The following is a 23336-nucleotide window of genomic DNA, read 5'->3' as shown; positions in this document are numbered from 1 at the left end:
CTTAAAACAGGAGTTGGACGAAGCAAGTGGAAAAAACAATGTCTTTCTCCATTCAGTCCCGTTTAAATATGCACAAATAAATTCCAGCACTGTGGACTTAGATCTTGTGATGTTACCAAGTTATGTTGTGACAATACTTGTGTTGTAACATCACCTAGAAAAAAAACAATGCAGATGTCAAGAGAAAGTGAGCTGCGCTGGGCTGCTGCCTGCCAAGAGTCCTGCACTCTTCGTCCCCTCCAGAATTGGAGGAGAATTTCTTCCCCAGAGCCAGCACTTTCTCATCACTCTTATTGCTTTACTACAGCTTGAGCTACGCTGAGCTGGTACTAAGTCAACGCTGCGTGTTAAATTGTATGAATGCTGCTCCTAAATTCTCAAGCGCAAACCTCTTTGAGCTCATCCTTAGAAAATGAGCTGGAGAAGTGGTCGCCGTTTGAGGTCCTGAGAAACTTTTGGAAGCTGGAATGGAGTGGATGTGTAATGGCATGCAAATAGGGAGCTCTTTGTGAACAGGGCTAGTTATCCTTCAGCGTTTCCCTTGTCCTGAGTGTGGGAATAGGGACTAACACTTGTGTGACTACCTGTTTTTCTGTATAACTAGGGGTCCGTTGCAATTCCTGATGATTTACATTTAACTTCTTTATTCAGGGAGATGCAATAAAGGAGGTTGGACAGTGCTCTTTGTTCTCTTTGCAGAAACAAATGGAAATGCGCTGCTTCTGTGTAGTCAGTCCTATTAAAATATGACCCAACTTGATATTAGCTACAGCTTTTTTCCAGAGGATTGGAGCTTGCAATCCTCTTTCCATCTCCTACCTCTTTCACATCTTACAGCGAAATCTCTCAAAAATAAATTGTGTATAACGGTGAAGAGACTGAACAGGCGATACAAAATTACTGTAAACATTTCATGATTCTTCAAGTTGCTTTGGGATAGGTGAACACATTTAAAGTTCATTAGTGATGCAAACCGCTGCTGTTGTCTTTTACTGTCTGCTGCAACTGCTGACTACAAGGAGGCTCAAAACAGCTGCCCATATATTTTTGCTTTAATTCGTGCTTTTTGAGATTATTCTTGGATTATATGAATCTTAACTTTACAGGAAAAGGTGGCTATGGCGGCTTTAAGTAGGTCAGTAATTATTAGATTCATGGTTTCTACTTGATAGTACAAAATGAACATTAAGTTTCCTTGCTCTGAGTAGGGAGAACGCTGCCCCCTCTGCAGCAGAGTATAGCTTTAGTCTCTGTAAAGATGATCATTTCTGCCCCTTGTCTTGTCCTGTATTTTCTTCTGGTTTTGAATGACACCAACGCTTGCAGGACTTGAGCTGTGGAGTCTTCACACTTCTTGCTTGTAGGTGTGGTTGTATAGTTGTTAAAAATTTAAACAGTGCAGATTGTCTTCAAATGAAGCCCAGTCTTCAAATGAAGCCCAGGCATATATCTAAAACTTTTAACTTTAAAAACTTTTGATCCTGGGATTAACCGTAATGGGCTTATTTTTAACTGGAAATGATGCAACTGAGTTTTTAGGCTGGTTTTGTGCCTTAAGATGCCTATTGAGCTGTCTTTTATACGTTTGCCACAAAGGAGGTAGAATGGTTTGCTGGCCAGCACTTAGAGCCTAGCATCTGAAGGCTCATTTCTGTGCTGATGGGTAGTGCTTAGAGCTGCAAACTACTGCTCTCTCCATAGAGCGAGGTGGAGCTGGGAGCACCAGGGCACATGAAAACCAGGAGCCAAATGTCTCCTGCTGTGCATGTACAAATCCGGGGGTGTTGATAGGCAAATTGCCGCTGCTGAATTTGTGACCCACAGAGAAGGGAGAAATGTCTCAAAACTGTCTCCCAACATCTTGAACCACCCATTCAGACTTCTACTGTGTACGACTTGTGAGAACAAACATCTTTTTTTTTTTTTTTTTTTAGCTATAGGTGAAAACTTAATGTTTTTATTTGTTCTTGGTTGCTTTGAGGCTGTAGTGATGCTGTCTTTGTGTTTTGTAGATAATGACGTACCAGGACCTACTTGGATACTGGCACTCATATGTATTCATATTCATAATAATACGAATCTCTGCATGGGCTAACTTTTTCTCTCAAGAAGTCTACATGTGTTAGTAACACTGAGGACATAACTTCCAGAACTAGAGGAGAAGTTATTAATGAATCTGTCACCTTGTATTTCTTGGAGTTGTTTCATCGACTCATTGAGATAATTCTGTAAAAACAAGGAAATAAGATGCTGCTTTGGCTACTTAGGGCCTGCTCTGCTAGCTGACTGACAAGAGCTCTTCAGTGCAGTTGGTGCAGTGATCTAGTTGTGGCTTCAGCTGCAGAACCAGGGTCATAAATAGCAGGTGTGACTACAGTTTGTTTGCAGCTGAAAAGAAATAAGTCAGTGACACTGTAGTTATGTGGCTGTTTCAGGCTGATATCTTGTGAATGGGAAAAAGGGCTCTTGCCTAGTCAGCTTCCAAATACTGCACCAATGGCTATTTCAAGTTTATAGCATAAGATGCTATTTTTCACCCGTGCTAATTCCATAGGCTCATCTAAAACTTAGAAATAACTAAAGACTATGTATTGGGAGCTGTGTAGAGCTGATGTTCCTAGGGGTCCATTTCAAGTACCTTCACCTTTCTGTACTGTTTGCTACAGGTGATTGAAGTTACATACAGCATCTCTGGAAATATTCAGAGGTTTTTATTTCATATGTGGAAGGATGAGTTGGAAAAAAACTATTACTTGTTGGGTTGAAACTGAGTCCCTAAGTCCTCACAGAGCAAGCAATCTAGCTGTTAAGTGATCTGTGTCAGCTGCCTTTATGGCTTTTATGCTAGCGTAGTAGGGATAGAATAAATCACGAAACCCCTAATTTTTAGCCTCCTAACCCACTGAAGGTGTTTCATAGCTTTAGTAGATCACCATGTTAATAGCAGTTGTTAGCTAGGATTAGAGATGTTTACTCACTGATATCAGTAGTTGCTGTCACAGGAATGATCTCATTTTCAAAAACACATGAAACTAACCTTGGGAGCTGTAGGGGCAGGTCTTGTAGCTTCCAGCTGGTGACACGTGCCAATCTTTGCGTGTCTTTTTAGTATTCTGGGTACTTGAGGCTACACAGATTACGCACACCTCTTGGTGTTCCAGTTAAGAAATGTGAGGCTTCCAGTTCTGGCTCATTTCTTACTGATATTCTTGTTTGAAAGTTTTTGTGACTGATAAAATGGTTCAGTCTCAAACCTGCAATATTTTCAGAAATGAGCTTAACATATAAAGGAATCCTTGGAAGACAACGGTCTCGCGTAGTAACTATTAATTACCACCAAATTCACTTTGCCTAATCGTAATGTTACGTGATGAATTTGAATTGAAGAACTTAAATTAGTTTGCTGGGGAAATGGACTGTACATCCAAACATCAGGGACAGAGCAGCCAAAAAAATCTGTGTTGAGCTAATAATGATGTTTTTTACGTGAACTGCTTTCCCATTTTTTGCGCAGGCTGAATGAAATTTTTGTTTTAAGAGTGCATTTGACTTCACTTTTTTAATTTCCTCTTTTTCCCCCCCCCCCCCCTACTAATTACCTCGTAACTTTTAGTTGTCAGTGAAGCAGCACTGAATTGGGCCTCATCTCTTCTGGAATAAAAATGCCTATTGTAAGGTGTTGGACATTTTGAACTGTACCAGACTTCAAACTGTTTTAATTGAATCGGTGTACAAGCTGTATGCAGATCCTGCTTGGAAAAGCAGAGCCAGCAGTAGTTAACCACACCTAACAAGTATTCCAGTGTCTAACTTCAAAGGTACTGAACAGCATCCTTGTTTGGGAGTATTTAACCATTTGGTTTAGCTTTTTTTTAATGTTTGAATTGCTAAAACTGAGATCCTGTCACCTTTTAGCTGGATATTAGATACAGCACTGCCTCTTTCTAGCAGGGTAGAGCTCCGATTCTTCTATGGACTTCTCAGTGCTGTGGTACCTGTGATGCTTTTCTTAAGTGTGCTCTCGTAAAGGGACGTGTATATTGTATATACATCTTCTAATGTACAAGTCATCTTCTATATTAAAATACCGCAGTGTCCATTTTACTACTTGCTCTTGAGTGCTTTTTCCCCTAAAAAAAGGGGCAAATATAGGAATGTTATCCCCAAGAATATAGATAAGAGTTTCTGTGAATACCCAGAATCTTATTATAGAAATGCTAGGTCTAATTTAACTGTAGAAATGAGAACCATTGTCACGCTGAAAGTAGAATTTGACTTTACGCTTTGGCAAAAGAATCGAAGCAAGTTGAATTGAAGTTGTTCCCTATTTAGATTTGAAATGGGTATTAAATCTAGCAAAGAGATGTTGATATGTTGGTATTTTTTTTGCATGGGTTTTGTAACGAGCAAAAGTCTAAATTCCTTGCTCTTGCCTCTTGCTAAAATAGAATTTTTCCTTTGGTCCCGTTGGTATGATTATCCAATAATAAGCATTGGAAGGGATAAACCTTTTAACAGGTGTTCTGGCCAGTATAGGGTTTCAGGATTTTTGTAAATAGCTGAAGTGATCCAGAAATAATAAGATCAATTACTTAAGAGTAAGATCTTAATTTTAAAGACCTGCCAAGTCATGATGGTAAATAGTGAAAGTGAACATTTTTCATGCATATTATGAGTTCTTTTCCAGTGTGGTCTTTTTTCCACCATAAGTAGTTTTATTCCACTCAAGCCATTACTTAAGTGGATATTGAGGAAGGGAAGGAGGGAGAAATACAATTCTGTGCATTTGTGACTTGTCAGATAACTTCTGCCAACCTTCTTAATCTGTGAATTGTTGCAGAAGAGACTGGAGTGGCAGGGAACCATCCTACCAGGGAAAGGCTTATGGTATCATTGCTTGGATTCAGCAGATTTTAGAATTGCTTCTTTGACTATCCTTTTACCTCCCAAATGTATGTACTGGCCCCGTGGGGGCAATTTTCCACCCATATGCTAGCAACATAAGTACGGTAGCTCTAAAGTCAACATAATATTAATGTTTTAAAGGCAGATGTCATTAAGGGCTAAAGGCAGATAGGACCATGCTACACTTTGAATTCTCTTGGGAAGTTTAAGGTAATCTTCCCTCCTGGTGGCTATGCTTTTAGCTTTTGGTAGCATTCAGGTGAAGAAACAGGGGCATACTTGTACATCAGTGCTGGGGTAGCGAGCAGCACTCTCTCTTTCAGGGGCTGGTTATAAGCATTTATCTGTGTTGATTTTGAGGTGTTTCTAATGATTGGTTCGTAAAATTCAAATTTGATTTCTGTTTTGTTTTGAAAGAAAAATAAAATATCTTGTCATCTGTCTCTTTTGAAATATGCCTGATGTGCCAGAAGTCTAGATTTACAGTGCCACGAACTAGCACAGTGTGAGTGAACTGGTTGCCATTGTAGCCTGTCCAGTAAGCTATAGTAAATCATGGAAGATCAGGTAGATGAAACAGGCTGTTGTTTTGTAGCTTATTTGTGTTAATACTTGGGTTTTTTTTCTGTTGCCTTTTACAGAGTTTTTCCCTTTAGAGTTCAAACTTTAACACAGTGTATCTTTTTCAGCGGGAAATCCCACATATTCTGCCTGCTTGGCAAGCTCATATGGTTAACTGTTGGAGACTGTGTAGTGGTGGCAGAAAACATTGCATTAGCTAATATTAAAGAATTCTGAAACTTCTTTGCAGAGCGCAGCTATGCTTGTTTGGCTTATGGGGTGAATGCACATCTTTGCACAAGCTAGAGCTGCCGGGTGTTCCCAAATGCTTCTTTTGACTGTCTTGAATGGCAAACACACAGGGCAATGTAATTAAAGTCCGGTTGCTCTGGTAGATTTATGTTCCTAGTATTAATAAAGTATTTACAATTCTTTAAGCAAAGGATTTTTAGTGGAAATTACTTAGTCTATAAAATACAACTCAGACTTTTTTTGGTCCATCTGCTTTACTTAATTTATAATGGAGCCTTGTAGCAGGTGTGCTTGTCCCATAGCATTTAAGTACTGCATGCCTCATTTCATTGCAGTAATAGTCTCACAGGACAAAAGCATCTGATCTATTATCCCATTTCACTGTAAATTGCCTCTTCACCCTTTGTGTTTAAAGATGGATACCTTTTTACCAACTTCCTATGAGAATAGGTGTGGGATGTTTTGTAGCTGTTGAGAGACATGGATGCACCTGACTTGGCTGCACCTGGTGCTTACATCTTTTTTTTTTGTAGACCCTGGCTGTTGGAACTGCATGAATTTCTAGCACAAACCAAACACTTTCAATTGCATTCATGTCCCAGTCCAACAAAGCAACTAAACACGTGTAAATTTAAGCGTGGAGCAGTGGTGAGGACTTCAGTAGGTATGTGAAAAGTTGGGTGTGTTTGTGAGTGTTCCTTAAACATCCTTGTGGAAGAGCCCAAATCTTCAAAAGGAGTAGTTTTTAATTTTCTTCTTCTAGTGGGAGAACAGTCAGGTATTTGCATATGTAAGTAAATGCAGAACTGGTGCCTGAGGCTATGGTTTCACAAGCAGCTGGGCAGACTAAGGGCTTGTTGCTACTAAGAGGAAGATGTTTGCTCAGTCCTGCTCCTCCTGGTTTTGTAGTCTCAGATTTTGAGTTCCAGGTCCTTGCATTGGTTGCTCTTGCTTCTGGCTCAGCCTTAGCCTACTGAACAATCTCATGCAGCGGTGGACTGACCTCTGAGTTTTAGCAATGCAATTTTTTTTCAGATTATTTGGGAACCTGAGTTACGTCCCTGTGTTGGGAAATAGCAGCTTATCTGCCTAAGCGTGTAAGGGCTGTATCCTTGCCATCAAGCTTCTGCTGGAGCATTTTTGCAAACAGGATTGCACTGTGTTAAAGACCTTGGTGTTAACCTCAAAATAAGCTGCTGTTAATACTCACTAATATGAAACTGGCAGGAGTGAATGGAGTTGACTGGGTTTTTTTCCGCCCAGGTTTCATACTCCGATTCCTGCGTGCACTCTTACATGTTATCTGCATCAGCCTCAAATTGGAGGTCAGCTTATGATTATGAAAAACCTTTTTTTAATGGAGACTTCCAAAGCAAGTATTGGCAGAAGCACTTATCTGTGGGGCTTTCCCAGCAGATCACTGGCCACTTCTGGAAAACTGAACAGTATGTGGAAAAGTTTTCCTGCGTGATCAATGGGAGAATGTGTTCCTGTGGCTTTTAGCTGCAGCCCCAGTATCTCGCTCGACTGACTCATTGCTTTTATGTTTTGTTCACTTTTCCTGTGTAATGCGTGACCTAAATTTCATACCTAACTAGGTATAGAAATCAGTATTTTATTCCCTCGGATCCTGTATCATTGTTTCCTTAAATTATAAGTCATGTTACACTTTAGGTAGTGAGGTATGTTGATTTGTTAGTATTGGCTCCACTTCAAACTAAGTCAGCAAATACTTCGCTATTAAACCATGTATTTTCTGTGTTCTGTTTAGTTATTTTTAAAAGGAACATATAATTGCTGTTTTGGTAAAATTCTTACCACATTAAGTTTGACTTCTATCAGTCCTGTTATTTTTATGAAAGACTTTGCTATATTAAATGTCAGGCATTGTCCCTGGGGAGCAAAGCTAACCATTACTGAATCTGGCTTTGCAGATTTACCATTTTCCATCTTGCCTTCCACTGTCTTGGATAGTGGCAGAGCCCCTTCAGGTAGCAGTGGCTGAAGGAGAAACACCACCTGTGGAAGTAGCTGCTCCTGGCGATTTTGTCGCACGATTTTTTTTTTCTATGCGCTTTTTGACGGATCAAGGGGTTTGGAGAGCTTTCTAGAACTACTTCTGCTGTCCTGAGAAGATCAATGCCTGTTAGTACATCTCTGATGCTGAGAAGAAAATCACTGTGCTCTGCTGAAAAAAGTTATTGTTTGCTGGCAGGCGAAAAGGGAAAAATGTGCTAATGGCTAAACTTTTAGCAATGACTTCTGATACCTTGACATGTTTGTTGAAGGAGTTGTTTCTCTTCCTGGTTAACTGCTGGGGGTGGAGGGCCTCAGGGTGGCATTCTGTGATCCCTCTGCCTTGCCCTTGTTGGGAAGGGTGCGCTTTTCAGTAGCTGATACCAGTTCTGATACTGTCTTTATTGCTGTGGAGAACGAGGCACGGAAGAATTGGCTGCACCTCAGTCATTAGGTAGTGATGACTTTTTGTTATTTACAGTTATGGCTACGACTTTAACTTGAAATTCAAGTGACAAACTAGGTTTTAATCTGGAAAATCAGAAGTTCATCTGTGAGCCAGATGCTTTGCTATGGAGGGAGCAGACGCAACATTAGAGTCAAGTAAAAATAGTTTAAGAATCTCTTCTGCACCCATTTGAGGGGTGCATGTTCTAGAGTCATTGAATAAGCCTCCAGGCCACTCTGATGTTAAAAGGATTTATGAATAATCTAATGAAACTATGGATAGGTGCAGCAAAAGGCTTTCCTTCTCCCTGGCCCTCTACAAAATGCTGTGCTAAGGAAAAGATTAGGTATAGTGAAGAATATTTCTATTGCTTTAACTCTCTGGGGTTGCTGTTGTATTTGATTAGTCTTCATGGACTGTTTCTGCTGATGTTCTCAAATAATTTAAGTTGAAAAATCCGAAGTCTTCTGTTCAGATGTCTGATGCTGTGTCCTCTGAGACCTTGAATGATTCATGATTTTTTTTCTGCATTTATAAAATGTCAGTCCTGTGGTTTGTTATGATACACAGCCTGAACTTTTCTGGTTTCCGCGATGCCAGCTTATCCACCTGTACCGTGGACTATTACTGCTTTAGAAAACAAGCCTTCAACAGTTCTTGAACAGCAGATGCTTATTCTTTAATGGCATCTTGGCTTTCTTTAGAGGTGCTACAGATCCTAAAAGGTCCAAAGCAATTTGCTTACCACTTCTCAGAATCTTGCTCTCACTGGAAGGCTGTGTTCTTTATGCAGAATATGGTGACTACTTACTCGTTGTGTGTGCTGAGCCCAAACAAGGGATTGCAGTAGTGTTCAGATACGGTGAACGTTCCTCCCAGAATTTACCTGACATTGAGTTTCTCCAGTTGAATTTGGACAAGTCCTTCCTGGGCATCTGCTGTTAAGCTTTTGCCAGTGTTTCTCCCAGCTCTCCCAGGACTGTATCTTCTGCAGTTCGTAGCTGATGGGTTATTGTTCCTCTGTGTTTTGCTTGGCCTCAAATTAAAAAAAAAAAAAAAAGGCTGTTACTATTTTGGAAATCAAACTTTGATTTGCAAAACATTTTTCATTATTTTACTTTTCCTAAACAAATCCAAACCTTTGCAGTGTTGGTATGTTTAAGTCAGTGGAAAAAATTATTTAAAATTTGGAATGAAAGCTTTAAGCAGTCAGATTCACTGGTTATAACACCATTCAGCTCGCTAACAAAGCGCTCCATTTGGAACTAATCAGAGCTTTGTGATTTTTCTAGGCCAATTTGAAACTGCTTTGCTTTGATGTGCGACTGAATCAGATAGTATATGAGCTCAGTCAGTCAAGACATATGGGCTAAATTAATCTTTACCACATATATAAAAATTAAATCTTTATGGAAAGATTTGGAGGTTATGTATAAACAAAACGCAAATTTTAAACTGCACGCAATGCTTCTTGTGAGGATAGTGGAGAGAAGGGAATACAAGATAGGAGGCAATATATTGTAACAAACTGCTTGTTTAGAAAATTTTCTGAAACCATGTGGCTCTGCTCTTAGAGTTTCAGATACTCGAAGTGTTTATATTTGCTGATTGTTCTGAATATTTGGAACCTGGTTATTTAGGATAACATAGTCTCGCCTGACTCTAATTTTCTAGCTTGCTCTGTTACTCGGTTGCTCTTCTGGAGTCTCCCATTGCCAGGAGGATGGTGGTGTCATTGCTCAGTCCGCTGGAACTTCTCAGCAGCAATCCACTGGAGGGAGAGTTTAATGAGCTCCAGGAGAGAGACGGTGTGAGATAAGCTTTGGTAAAGATTGACTTTGGCAAGGAGATTTGAACTATTCCCCACCCTCCCCCCAAGCTGAAAGTTTAATGGCTTTCTAATGTGAAAGCTTGATAGGAAGTTTTTGTTATTGGTGGAAAGCTGTGCTGAAGAAGCATACAAGTAAACTTTATTTTTGATCAAAAAGTAGACTAACAGTGCTGAAAAGGAAAGCAGGTGCTTGCAATCCTGCTTTCTTCTGACACCCATCTGTCTTTCTGGGTTGATTACTTTGCACATACAAGCTTTTTCTATGGATGTCAAGTATACCAAGTCTTTCACTTGTGCTGCTGCCTTAAACTGCATATAAACCTGTAAACATCAGTCTTAAAATGGAGCTTACAACAGGTAATTGTATAGAGGTAGGGATGTGCTGGTTCTGACTTGCATTGTGTGTTCCAACTGATGTCAATATGTAAGGCTAATGGTAGGGTGAGCGAAGTATTGCTTTAAGCATAAATTGCCCTAACTCATGGCACCGTCTCAAGTAATCAGGATCTGAGTGAGCCTTTTCTCTTACAGGGACCTGTAGTTGCTGGTATTAGTTACCATGAATAAAGGATAGCTTCTTTTGTTATGTCGAGATGCACATTTTCTCCCGTGATATGTGAAAGGCTAAAATCCACGTTAAATTCTAATTACAACTCTCCATACCAGGACTTCACGTTGATTCAAAATGTGGCAATTGAAATTCAAGTAATGTGTTAGTTAGTACGAGTGCTTTTGTTAGTATTAACTACCTCTTAACGCACACTTTCCTCCGTAAGGTACTTAAACCCTTGTGTTCAGTACTGCTAATGTAACTGTTCATCCACTTCTGCTTCTAGAAAACAAGTTGTTTCTTCTGTTTTTCTGTTACCTAGAAAACAAGAGAGTAATTGCCTTGCTTATGAGGCGGGCAGTGAATGTTATACTGCAAGTAATAGATGTTTTTATGTGTTGCTACATAATTGTGTCTGCTCTTGTGGACAGCAGCTGAAGTGGGCAGTGCTCAAGTCTGCTTTTTCTAATGACTTAAGCTTGTTTCTGTAGTTTTAAGTAATGGTGAAAATATGTTTTCTTATGCTAAATGCCGTTTAGAAGCTATGTATTAGGCCATGAAGTCTGTTTTGATGATGCAGCCTTCTGCTTGGGAATTTTTAGTGTGCATTTCTTCATTGAAAAATGATCATGATAGCAGGCTTTTAAATGGCAAAGACAAGAAAATCAGTTTTTCGCTAAATTGGAATTCATTCCTGGTAATCTGTGTGGAAATACTTTGAAATGCCTTGAGTCTGCATCTGTGTAGACAGGTGACATAAAAATTATATTTTCCAAGAGCCCGTTTCCCCTAGTTTTCTTGTTGAAAAGTTAAGAACTGCAGTGTGGAAAGGTTAAGGGTCTTGCAATATCTCTGCAATTGACTGCTGTGTGATTATGGTTTAAAAAAGAATTATACTTTTAAGTAGCTTTATAGATTAGCCAAGATAATCTAGATTTGTGAATAGCTGCTGACTAAAACAACTTCCCCGAGCTGTTACTTGTGGAATATCAATAGTAACACCCCATGGTTTTAAAAGAAGCAACTGTTTCCGAACTGCCTTCAAAGTGGTTCTGCTCGCTCCGGAGGAAGGTGTGATGTTTGCGCATTCCCTCGGTTTATTTTACTGGGTTTTTGTGTTTTTTCTTTCCAGGTCACTCCAAGGTCCGAGACCCCCATCAACAGTGTCAGTAACAGTTTGGAAAATGTACTACATACATCAACACATTCCATTGAGGAGTCATTACCCAAGAGGCCTTCGGGGAAGCACTCCAAAGGTGTGTCCTTTTCCGCATGCGTACTTCCAATGGGGGAACAAACTCGTGTCTCTTGATGGTGATTAGTGTTATTTTAGTTGTGATCGGAGGCTGGAATTTTGTGTCTTGACTTCTGGGTTGGGTTGAGCAAAGGAAGTCATAGAAGGGGTTTTGTAGGAAGCGTATCAGTGAAAAATGGTCAGCGAGAGACAAGTACGCTTACTCTTCTGTTGGAAATAAGCAAGAAAGTTCCTTATGAGTTGAAATACCAGCTTAGCTCTCATGAAATATTACATTCTCAAAGAGTGAATATCTCTGACACTCCACCTCTCATCCTTATAGTAGCAGGTTATTTCTTGGATGAAGCATATGGTGTTGAGTGTTGCTTTACTGGGGAGAAGAGAAGGCATTTAAAACAGCAGTTAGGCTTCCACTTCCACCTTTCTCTTGGTTCCCAAGAACGAGTAAGTGAGAAACTGAGGGAAGAGGAGTGGAAGACAGGAAAGAGAGAGAGCTTGCACCTTTCTCAGCACACGTGTGCGCCCTGAATGTGGTTACAAAATAAGTCTTATTTTTGTAATGCTATATTGCATGCTGACCTGGCTACAAACCGGGCTTAGCAAATTTGAGTTAATAAGTATGCATTCCATTTCCACACTCCAGGCTGTAATTACAAATATTAAAATGTCTAGGTTAAAATGTGACTAACAGTATTTTTGTTTAATGCATACAAAAAGCACTGTTAAGTCAGGAAAGTCTTTGAACTGTGAGCTGCTATTTGTGTAGAACGGCTTTTGTGAACTCTTTGTGGTGTTAATAAAAATAGCTCTGTATGGCAGAACTAATGCAGGTGAAATATACCCTCACATTAGCAGCACTAGTATATTGCCTTCAAATGTCATTAAAAGTATTGGTTGAATATATGAATTATTTTTTTTATTTGGTGCTGGTCTTCAGAGCTCTGTTTCCTTCTCTGCCGCTGGCTTGCTGCATAACCTTGCAAATATAGTTTAATACCATGTAAATGGTGATCAAAGATTTCAAAGTACATCTTCACTTGGAGGAACTGATACAGATTGGAGAGGGTTAAATGTCCCAAGGAAATGTTCTTAGCTTGCCTCCACCAGACCTCCTTTTCTGTGACACACTCAACTATAATCCCAGTAGCTGTAAGTAGCAATAATTTTTTACAGCAGAATAGTGCTGTAAGTAGCTATTTCTCCAGCTGTAAAAGCTATCAGGGTAGAAGAAAATGCAACACTAAGCAGAAACATGGCTAGGTTTGTGGCTTTCATCTGATTAAAAATAGGACAGGGTTCAACACTGTTTTCATTTGTACTCAGTGATTGCTATTCCAGTACCATATATGCCAAGATTAGTCATGGTACACTGTGAAAATTAATTAGGTTTTCCTCTGATCTGTTTTTCTCTTATAGAATACGTACTTAGTTTTCAGAGAATGTAGCTTTTTAATTTATAGATTGCCTTAGTGGTAGATGGTAAAGGAGTTGTGGAACAAATACAGTTTTCTTGCAAACTGATACTCTGCTTTCTGGTTCACCAGCAGCAAAGATTGTGTTGAGTTCTCCTTGATATATGATGATCTGTCTGGTAGGGAGTTCTGCCTCTGGAGGTTGTAGTACAGCTGAAGGTTATTTGCCAGCCTGGAGCCATCATTGCTCGCTTACAGGTTTCTAATTCTCATAGCAGACAGACACATCTTAATTTAGCAGGACCTGCTAATGTTTTAACCTAGAGCGCATGAAATTTGGTCATGAGAGGATGGGATGGACAGGTTTCTTGACCAGCTGTGTAATTCTTGTGTTGGTATTTTCTAGTGAGTCTTGTTTCAGACAGCTTGAGAGGAGAGGATTTCTTCTCACTTGTGGTCAGAAATAGTGAGCTGCCTAAGTTTGTCATTCCTCTCCTGGCAAAGTACTGGAGCTGGAAATGTCTCAGTTAAAAAGGCTGTAGCTGAAACAGAATTAAAATGAGAAAGCTCACGAAAGGTGCAGTATTCATCATGCTTAGTTGGATTAGAGACAGTTTGTATTAATCCAGCGAATGGTTTTAATCCTGATTTGTAGAAATGTCAGTAATAGAACATACTCTGTATGTAGTTGAACAGTGAATGGGTTTGTAGTAGGCTTGGACCTGAAAGCTATCAGTGGCTGTGTTTTCCCTAATCCACACTTCGAAACTAGCTTTTAGCATAAAATATGTCAAGTTTCTACATGGGAGAGAGATGAGGAGAGCGGAGTATATTGCTGAATGCTCTAACAAACTGTGGTGGAAGTCTGTATGCACTTGTGTTTGCATTAAGCGGTTAACTGGAAACGTTCATACATGCCTCATGTAGAGACTTGTCACATACATCTGAATAATTTCCCCATCCTGTCTGCACAGAATATTGCTGCCTTGGGAAATGAATTTATAAAATGAGTGTCAGTCCGAGAAGCCCATAAACCTTTCCTTTTATCTCGGAGGCCCAGCTAACTGTGGGAACACTGTCAGGCATTGGGGTACTGGACCCGTGCTGTAATGCCCAAGTTGCAGGGAGTGATGATCAGCTGGGGGCAAATCAATATTTTGACGTGCCTATCAATACTTAGCAAAATTCACCAATTTTTCTATGCTGGTCCTTCAGTCTTAGCTAAAGCCCCTTCTCCCTTCTGCATGTATCAGTGCTGAAGCAGGGTAAACCAGATGGACGTTTCTGCAACGTAAAGGATTGTGACACTAGGAAGATGCCGTACCTGTTGACATAAGCCTGTCAGCTATCTGTGCTTTATCTGGACTTTTCTTTTGTAAAATAAAGTTCCAAGATTCAGCCTATGCAAGTTCAGCAAAAATATGGTATTGACGTAGGAGGATGTGGGCCTCTTCTGAAGTCTAATAGCTGTAACACGCAGTATAAATTGTGCTTTTTACTCATATTTTTTTGATTGATGATTTAGGATTGTTCAAACCTGTTTTCACAGATGTGGAAGTTACTTTAACTGGAAGTAGCTTCAGGAAGTGGAAACTTTCCCTGTTCTCAGGGACTGGCTGTTGTTGTTGTGCTTGTAAGCTGCAGACTTATTTACAAGTTTTAAGGTATTGACAGATCTCACTGGTCAAGGAGAACAGAGGCAAATACAGATAGATTCTTATGTTACATGTAATTGAAATTCCAGGAAGAATGTGTTGCTAGACCTTTGTCTCTTTTCCCACTGTTTCTAGATTGTAGTCAGGTTTTAACTATGGTTTTAACACTGATCCGAACAAAACAATCAAATTCAAATGAAGGCTGGGCATTTTTTGCATACTGTGTGAGCTGAGTGCCATGCTTTCTTCCTTGTGTTGCCCTAGGCTTTCTTCTGCAATACTACAAGAATTGAATCACTGCAAATATAGCTGCAGTGTCAGTGTCAGAAATATTGATTCCAGTTTCCAAGATGACATTTCATGCTTGCAGATGCTTGCCTGATAGGCACGTACTTTAGCAACAGTGCAGCTGTGTAGCGATGGTCCCTTCTATAAGCAGGTTTGTGTTTCCCAGCAGCAAACTTACTTGGAAGGATTCTGATAAAGGCACCGAGGCTGGTTGTCTTAAATTTAGGATTTTACCCTGTGTTTTCTGGGGAGCCACCTCAGAACCTTTTTCCAGTAGCAAGTGGCCCAGGTGGTTAAGGTCACTGGTTAAAAATAGTACATTCATTAGCAACTTTTGTTTTGCAGGCAATCCTGTGCTAAGGGAAACTCGGTTTTTATACCAAAGTCCAGGAAGTCCCATTCACAGAGCTAATTCGTAACAGGCCTATGGATGTGGAGTTGTTCTGACCTTCTGTGGCAATTCCCAAAGGAGAGTAGCTATGGTTATCAGAGCTGAATGAAAAATTCAGCTTATTTTGTATTTTAAAAAAAAAAAAAAGCGACAGGAGGTTCCTGTCCACCAGAGATGCTATTAATTACTCTTACTGTAAGGTTCCAAGCAGAACGATTTGGCCATTAGGTGGATAGCACTGTAAGCAAGTACTACTCTGTACATGTGACATATTTTAGCAATGTGTTAAACATGGTCAGTGACCACAACATATTTTCCAAAAGCACAGTGGAATAAAGTACATTAGACCAGATGTTGAAGTGCAGAACAAAAGAATCTTTATAATAAAGGCAATGTAAGTTGCAAAACATTACCGTACAAAGACTGTGCGGTCTTCATACTGTAATTTCTCCTAATACTGAGTAAAATTTTGATTTGTCACAGCCTCTCTTTTAAATTTTCTGCAGTGGAAGTTCTGTGTCGGTATTTATAAGATGCTCATTACTGCGATGAGGCTTTGCAGGTGGCACTTACCACGGTTTTCCTCCATAAAGCAGTCTGGAAGATGGTTTCCTCGACTAAACAAGTCTCATTTTCTGCGAAGTGACAAAAATTCCCCTATTCTTGTGTTTCCTGTATATTTATCTTTCCTTTCCGCTGTTGCCACACAAAACCTCAAAATTGTCTCCAAGCCAGTCTGATTTCAAATGAAGCAACTGTTGAAATATGATCCTTATATAGTGAAGCTGAATCACAATTCTTGCAACACATGCATCTAATGATAGGCACAAACTGCTTTCTGTGGACAGAGAGGAGTAAAGCTTTTGGATGTAAAATGAGTGCAGTAGGCTTTATTCTACAATCTGTGCTCCATTTAGTACTCCTGCTGAGCACAGTAGAACTTCGTGCTTAATTGAAGGTATGCTGTTGGTCCACATACAGGATCCTGCAAAGCCTCGACAGTGTCCCAGGCTAGCATAAATACATAGAATAGCACATGACTTACTGGACAAAAAGGAGCTGCAGTCTGTGGACATGAGGAAAACCAAACTTTAGAGAAAATCCATGGCAGTAATGTATTGATTTAATTTTGGGTTAATATTAGGACGTAAAATATATTCTTGTTTGCAGTAATCCTGTTGACCTCGGGTAGGATATGAGTTGCAGGTAGGTTAAGCTGATTGTTGTGTGCAGCAAGCTTTGGTACCTAAATTGTTTCATTACAATAGTGAGCACAAGTGTGTGGGGTAAGCCATCCAGAACTTCTAACCACTATTTTTCCTACCCAATTTATTTTCCTTGGCAAAATGTATTTGTATGGTCTTGCACCCTTTTTTGACTCCCACTTCCTTGACTCATCCATTTTCCACAAGAAACTAGGCTGCAGGAGCTCTTGGTTAATGGCAGTCAACAGTCTTTTCCTCCTGAAATGTTTGACACCAGTTGTTCAGCCTATTGAAGGCAGGGAGAAAATCCAGGGGGAGAAAAAGCTCTGAAATCCTTTTGGTTCAGGGTCCAGACTGTATAGTGCCTTGTTCTGCATCAGTCGTGTAGCTGGATTATTCTATTTTTAAGTAAATACATCATCTCCAACAATATTGGGTCAACTACTGTTAGGGTAGGGCTTAAAGAAATATTTAGGCTATGATAATCCTTCAGGAAAAATCTCCCTCTGCCAACTGTATATAATTTTTCAGCTGTTTGTGTATGTCTTCATTCTTTTTCTCTCTGAAGTAGAACTCCGCTTCTAAACTTCAGCGATGCAGGTTGTTAGATCACACACAAGGCATTGCATTCCTGACTGTCTCGAATATACTAGTTGTTTTATGAGTTTCAAGTATTTAGAGTTAATTCTAGCAATCAAATCCAAGGATTAGTGTACTTCAAAAAAATGTTTTGATGTTGCATATTTTCCCCTGTGTTAGAAGATTATTGTATATTAAGAAATTTCTTGAAGCCTGTATGTTGCATAAACCATGCAGCTTGGTCTTCTGGAGTTGGAGTTCAGTTAAGGTTGGAGGTTTAATTTTGCAATAGAGACAATACTTAGGAGGGTTTTTTTGAGTTAGTTTTAAAAAGAATTCAAAAGCATTGCATTTCATCTCAAGTTTTTACTGATCGTGCAGTTGTGCTCCGTGCCTACGTAGGCAGGCATAGAAGCCCATTTGATGTCCCCAAAGCCAGAGGCCAGGTTCAGTAGCTCACCCTCGGGCTGTGTCAAGAGCTGGGAGTAGAGTTCCACACTCCTGCAGCTGCACTTGGACTCTGGCAAGTTTATGTGGTTAACTGTTAAAAAGTTAACTTTTGTACTCTCTAGAGGTTGGAGTCAGTATTTCTTTGTCATCCGTGTTACCACCCTTTCCGCATAACAAGACTTGTCAGGAGAGATCTGGGAGTGCTATGCCAAGACAGAAAGGGAGAGGAGGGGAGAGTAGCATGGGGACTCTTCTAACTGAATGAAAAGTAGGCTTCTGATCTGCCTACTCATGCATTAATTGTCATAACCTTTTTGTGCAAATACTTAAAGGTGCTTTTTACTGAAGTTTGTAATTCATGGCCTAGATTCCTTTACGAGGGCAGCCCTTTGTCGTTTACAGGCTCTTCACATGAAGACTAAAAGGTCTACCCCTTGGCCAAGAGCCGCAGTGAGTTGGCTTCAGTGGAAAGTCACGCTGTACATATTTACCCATGGCTCTTGATTGAGTTCGTATGACAGAATACTCTAATGCACATTTCCTATGAGCAGTTTTAATTGTGTATGCCTTGTTCACATAGTCACCTAAAACGATGCTTATATCAAGCATATATGAAGGGTGTTACCTTGAATCTGCTGAGTGGTTCTTTTTCTTTAGTCTTGTTTGGGCTTCTTGCTTGTCTTTCCTCACTAAAGGTGATGGAATCACTCTGCTTGGGCAGCTCTGTCAGTCCCTACCTTATTAACTGTTGAGCCTGTTGATTAAATTAATTCAAATTTGACAGAGGTATTTGGAGTGTTTATTTACAGTAATGTCTGGATAGAAGAGACTCATTCATGCTTCCATCAAGAGGGAGAGGTAAGAACAGTTCAGTCTTTATCCTGTTTTGTCTGCCCAGCCGCTCATTGTGTTTGTTTTTTTTCTGGACTAGAGGCAACATGTGCTGATTGTTGCCCGGTTGGCAGCTCTAAAAGTCCTGTGCGCATCACTGTAGGCGTGCAAGACTGAACAGGCATCCTGCAGAGGTAAATGGGTGTGCGAGAGAGGCAGGCGTCTTGCCATGGGAAGTGTGCCTGGGGAAGGAAGGTCGCTAGTTCTGTGTGTAAGTTAAGGGAATATGTGGAAAATCTGGAAGAATTTAAGGTACGTGTGGTAGATCTGGAAAGCGGTATTGTTGTAGGTCTGTCGCAGGGGATATGGGGCTGGAGCCTCTGCAGAAGAGACATACAGCATAGGTCCATGGGGAAAAAAGGCTTCATTTTGCTCGTTACGAATTAATCTTGCTTTTATTTATTCTTATGTTATGTAAAGACTTCTGAATTTGTGTACTGGGCAATATTAAACATCAGAAAATGTCCAACCTTACTTTAACAGAAAGCTGGTCAATGAAGTGCTTGATTTTGAGTACTCTGAAGCCTGTTCAGTTTGGTTTTAGTGGTAGTTGGATGATACTTCTGCTAATAATGAATTAGAATCAAGCTACTCTGAAAAAGAAAAATATAAGAATAGTATGCTGGTAAATTCAGCCGTGCCAAGGAGTTTACCTTGCTGTAATGCATTCCTCAGACAGATTCCTGATCTTAGATGATGACAATGTAGTTGTCAATGTCTAATGTGAGATGATAAATTCATATTTAATACTATTTGCCTTTTTCCATGGCTTTCAGCAGCACAGGAGGCAACACTTAAGCATGCACATTTCTAGAAGGACTCTCTTGTATTGCCAGTTCATGTCTATGAAGTTCTGGAAGTGCCTGCTGTGGCACATTAGATGTTAATGCAGATGAAATTAATAGCCATTACCTCAACAGCTATGGAAGCAATAGCATGACCTTCTGCCAGTAATGGAAACAACATAAGCAACTTGAGCTTTTACTTAAAATTGCGTTAAATGAGCAAAACCAGTTTTTCTCAGATCTTTAGGTAATGGCTTAATGCAGTGCATCTTCTGAAAAAAATGACAGACTCAGAATAAAATGAGTTGTGAAAACTGTATCTGGTGTGCATCTTGGTGGAACTAATGCTTAAACCTGCCTTTATACTGAAAATCCTTTATAAAGGCAGGGCGTGGGGAGAGAGGAAACTTGAAATTTAAAAATTTGAGGGATAGAAAACATGGCATGCAGGACTTCAAGGAAAAAAAACAAAGGTAAACATTACCGGCTGATCCTTGCCTCCTGGCAATTCCTGCTGCAGCCTGATGGCAGATAGCTCACTAGGACTGGACATTTCTGTGTCTGCTGCTCGAAGATTGAGTAAGGGACGTCTGAGATGTTCAGAAATGCTCAGCTGTTCATTGCATCTCTTTAGAACTTAACACCCGTTAACATCTGGAAATGTCTGTTTTGAAATAACCCGTTTCACTGCCATGTTAAACAGAGGGATGCAAGAATTTAAAATAAATGGCTTGCTTATCCTATCTAGGCTTACATTTTCCCTAAAGTAAATTGGACAAAAAAATACCACTTTAAAGAAGAAAATAGGAGTGATTCATGTGTATTCCTAGAAAACCATAATGTCCTTGCCCATGTTTTTCCACATACTGTCACAAGTGTACTAATGACTAAATGGCAATTTTCTCATGTATGGCATGCTTAAGAAGCTTCTATAGCTGGTTAGTTGTTAGCTGGTAGATGTTCTTTCCCTTCCCTTATCAGTTTATTGTTAAATTCCTCATTTTCCAAAGCACAGGTTTTGTTTTCCTATAGCTTTACATTTAGATTAATTCTTTTCTCCAAAAGGTGGCTCCCTGAGGGCAACAGGCTTAAAGTACAAGAATTTTCTCAATAGATAGCTGGAGTTGTTACAGGTAGTTGCATACACAAGTTAGAAGTGTTGTCATCCCTCACAGATTTTTGGGTCCAGATCCGAAAATTCATGAGAACTTAAAGTAAATCTTAGGTTTCTTGCTTGACTTTTGATGTCAGCATTAGGATTCTCACATAGGGGCTTCTCTCTGCAGACATGGGAGGCTGGCAATTTTTGAAAGAATCAGACTACAGTAGGGAAAAGATACCAGACACTGTAGGACTTGAGATAACATTAGAGAAATTGGTGATATTGGGATTGGAAACAAGAAACTCTGGTTTCAAGCAGGGCAGTAAGTCACAGGAGGAGATGCGTTATCCCTAGTCCTGAGCGTGGACATGACGTATTGGTCTGGTTTGAAATGGGGAAGTGGGTGGAGAAGAAGGATGAGAACATGTCACCAAAAAAGTTGTTTACTTTGCCAGCAATTTTCTTTGCTTCCCCTACTACTACAGCAAACATTTTTTTTTGTTTTTACTCTGCTTCCCTTCTTTCTAATCTGGAAGTGACCTCATTTAGTAAATGACAACACTTCATTTCCATGGAAGTGATACCATGATTTCTCACATTCAGTATCTGGCACAAGGGAACAGATGGACTGCAAAGAAGAAACCACGATCGTAATAATACTTGCGCTAGTGAGAGAGAGACCTTTTGCAAATGGTAACTCATGAGTCCAACTGCAGGACATGTGCAGTTAGAGGGGAGGAAATTGGTTGTGTTTTTTAAACAGCGTTCTCCTGCACTTTGCCTACCACCTGCTGCCAGCCTTGATTCACAGGTCAGAAGACAGTGGGTGATTTTTTTTTTTTTTGAACTGCAGATTCAAACTTGGAAGGAATTGGTGCCTTGTGTCCTTTGGGAATCTCTGTGCAAGAGCTACTGACTCTTGTGTGGTAGACATGGCTTTGCTTGTGATTTATTGTAGAGTCTTGTTCATGTATCCATGAAGCGAGGGTGGTTCTTGCTTCCCATCGGGGCTGGCTTAATGTTTGTATTGCACTCTGAGAAAAAACTCAGGTTTATGTCAAAATGTTTGGGATTTTTCTAATTGATGGTCAAAAGGGCTCTTTAGACACTCTTTGTAGACAAAAGCAAGTTCCTCCTCTTTGTTTTGCTTAAACAGTTAGATATTATTTCTTAAATTATATGTGCCTTCACTAACTTCTATCACCTTTTGCTAATAACCAAACAAGAAAATGGTGCTATTGACACTTGGTTCATTGTAAATAGAATCAAAATGAAGAAAGAATGAAGCTGAGAACAGTCAAAGCAGTGGAATTCCGTGTATTAATTCAATTCTATTTGGGGGTGTTTAAAGAAAGTTGGATTCTTCTGTTTAATGCAGGCTTATTGTAGCTTTCATAGAATACATCTGTTGAAAAATGCCAGAGCGGAGCCAGATATTGAGACCTGGATTAAGAGATTTGACAGCTGTATGGGTAATGAAAGCATCTAGAGTTGTTCGTGGGTCGACGCTAAGAAGTTGAGAATAAAATCTCATTTGGGGATTGCAGATAGAGGAAATTAGGAGACATTGAAGGGGTCGTACTGCCCCAAACCTGCGTATGGCAGGGTTATCTTGTCCTTTCCTTAAGCATTTGATGCTCGTGCTGTCAGATGTGTTCCTGCAGTAGAGGAATTGTGGCTCTGATCCATATGGTATATCTGTTACTGTGTGCCACGCCAGGAGAGGAGGAGACGAATACTCAGCTTTGGCATTGTTGAGGTGCTTTGTCAGATTTCATTTCTAATTTCATTTTCTCTTGCTTTTTCATGCTGGAAAGTCATAGGCTGTAATTATGCAAAGCAATGGTTTTGATTAGAATTTATTTCTCGTGTGTGTGGAAATAAGCTAAAAGGTTAATGTTTCGTTTGCTTTCTGACTTGTTCTTTTATCTCCCTGGGAAAAAAAAAGCGATGGACTTGCTGCATTACTTCACTGCCTGGAGTGGATGCATTTCATCAGCGTATGGTGCGGATGCTATTTTTAACAGTAACTCGAAGGGGTAGCCCTGCTAAAATTACATCATTAATATACACAGCTGAAAGGAAATGGCATAAAACGCAACAGTGCCTTAGGAGATTCTCTCTATTGTGTGTTCCGCTTCTGTCGATGAATTATTCAATGTGTATCCTCCAAGCAGAGGTACAGTTGGACCACCGTATTTGCAAAGCATTCAGACTTTGTTTTCTTGTAAACAGTTCTGTGGAAGAGTGTAATAAGTGAACTTTGTCTGCAAAAACAGTAGGTATGAAATTGGTATTATAGCTTGGGGAGCTCAAAGTTTGTGTTCCTTCCTGTCCCTGTTATTGCAGAGTTCAGGGATTTGCTAGATATCCTGCTACTGCAAAAGTGTTTTTGCTTCATTCTGTACTACGTACGGAGGAATCTAGTGGCAAGCGTGGAGAGTCAAAGCTTCCAGACTTTGAGGTTTTTAGCGGTTGGGGTTTTGGTTTTGTTTCTGTTATTTTTACTTGAGTTCCTGGGCTTTCTCACTGCCTTGGCAAATAGTAATAAAATCTACTTTGGTCTTCTCTTCCCTTTTGTATTTGCTTCATAGATGTGTTACAGAAACAGTTGTCTAATAGTTGTACAGTATCTCCAAATAAGCTTAAATGCTGCATTAGAACTTTTTTCTGTCTCTTTGAATTACTGGTCCAATCTTGTCTGGGATCCAGAATGAAGGAACAATGATTTATACACAAGTATAAAAGGGAACAGGAATA

At 39.9% G+C, this 23336-nt stretch overlaps 1 protein-coding gene across 3 annotated transcripts in view; it reads left to right on the top strand.

Moving 5' to 3' along the window:
- ZCCHC14 (zinc finger CCHC-type containing 14) overlaps positions 1-23336 on the top strand; it is a 56874-nt gene that overhangs the window by 2493 nt on the left and 31045 nt on the right. For all 3 annotated transcript variants that reach the window (XR_015700424.1, XR_015700423.1, XM_009477418.2), the window contains exon 2: positions 11696-11819. Coding sequence is in view for 1 of the 3 variants with exons in the window: in XM_009477418.2 (XP_009475693.1) it covers positions 11696-11819 (124 nt within the window). In the remaining 2 variants the exon portion in view is untranslated. The remainder of the gene's footprint in view (positions 1-11695; positions 11820-23336) is intronic.

The sequence above is a fragment of the Nipponia nippon genome, unplaced genomic scaffold (assembly GCF_047370975.1).
Source record: "Nipponia nippon isolate SJK-2023a ecotype South Korea unplaced genomic scaffold, ASM4737097v1 scaffold_7, whole genome shotgun sequence".
Classification (NCBI taxonomy): Eukaryota; Metazoa; Chordata; class Aves; order Pelecaniformes; family Threskiornithidae; genus Nipponia; species Nipponia nippon.
This window is presented reverse-complemented; position numbering and strand designations above follow the sequence as displayed.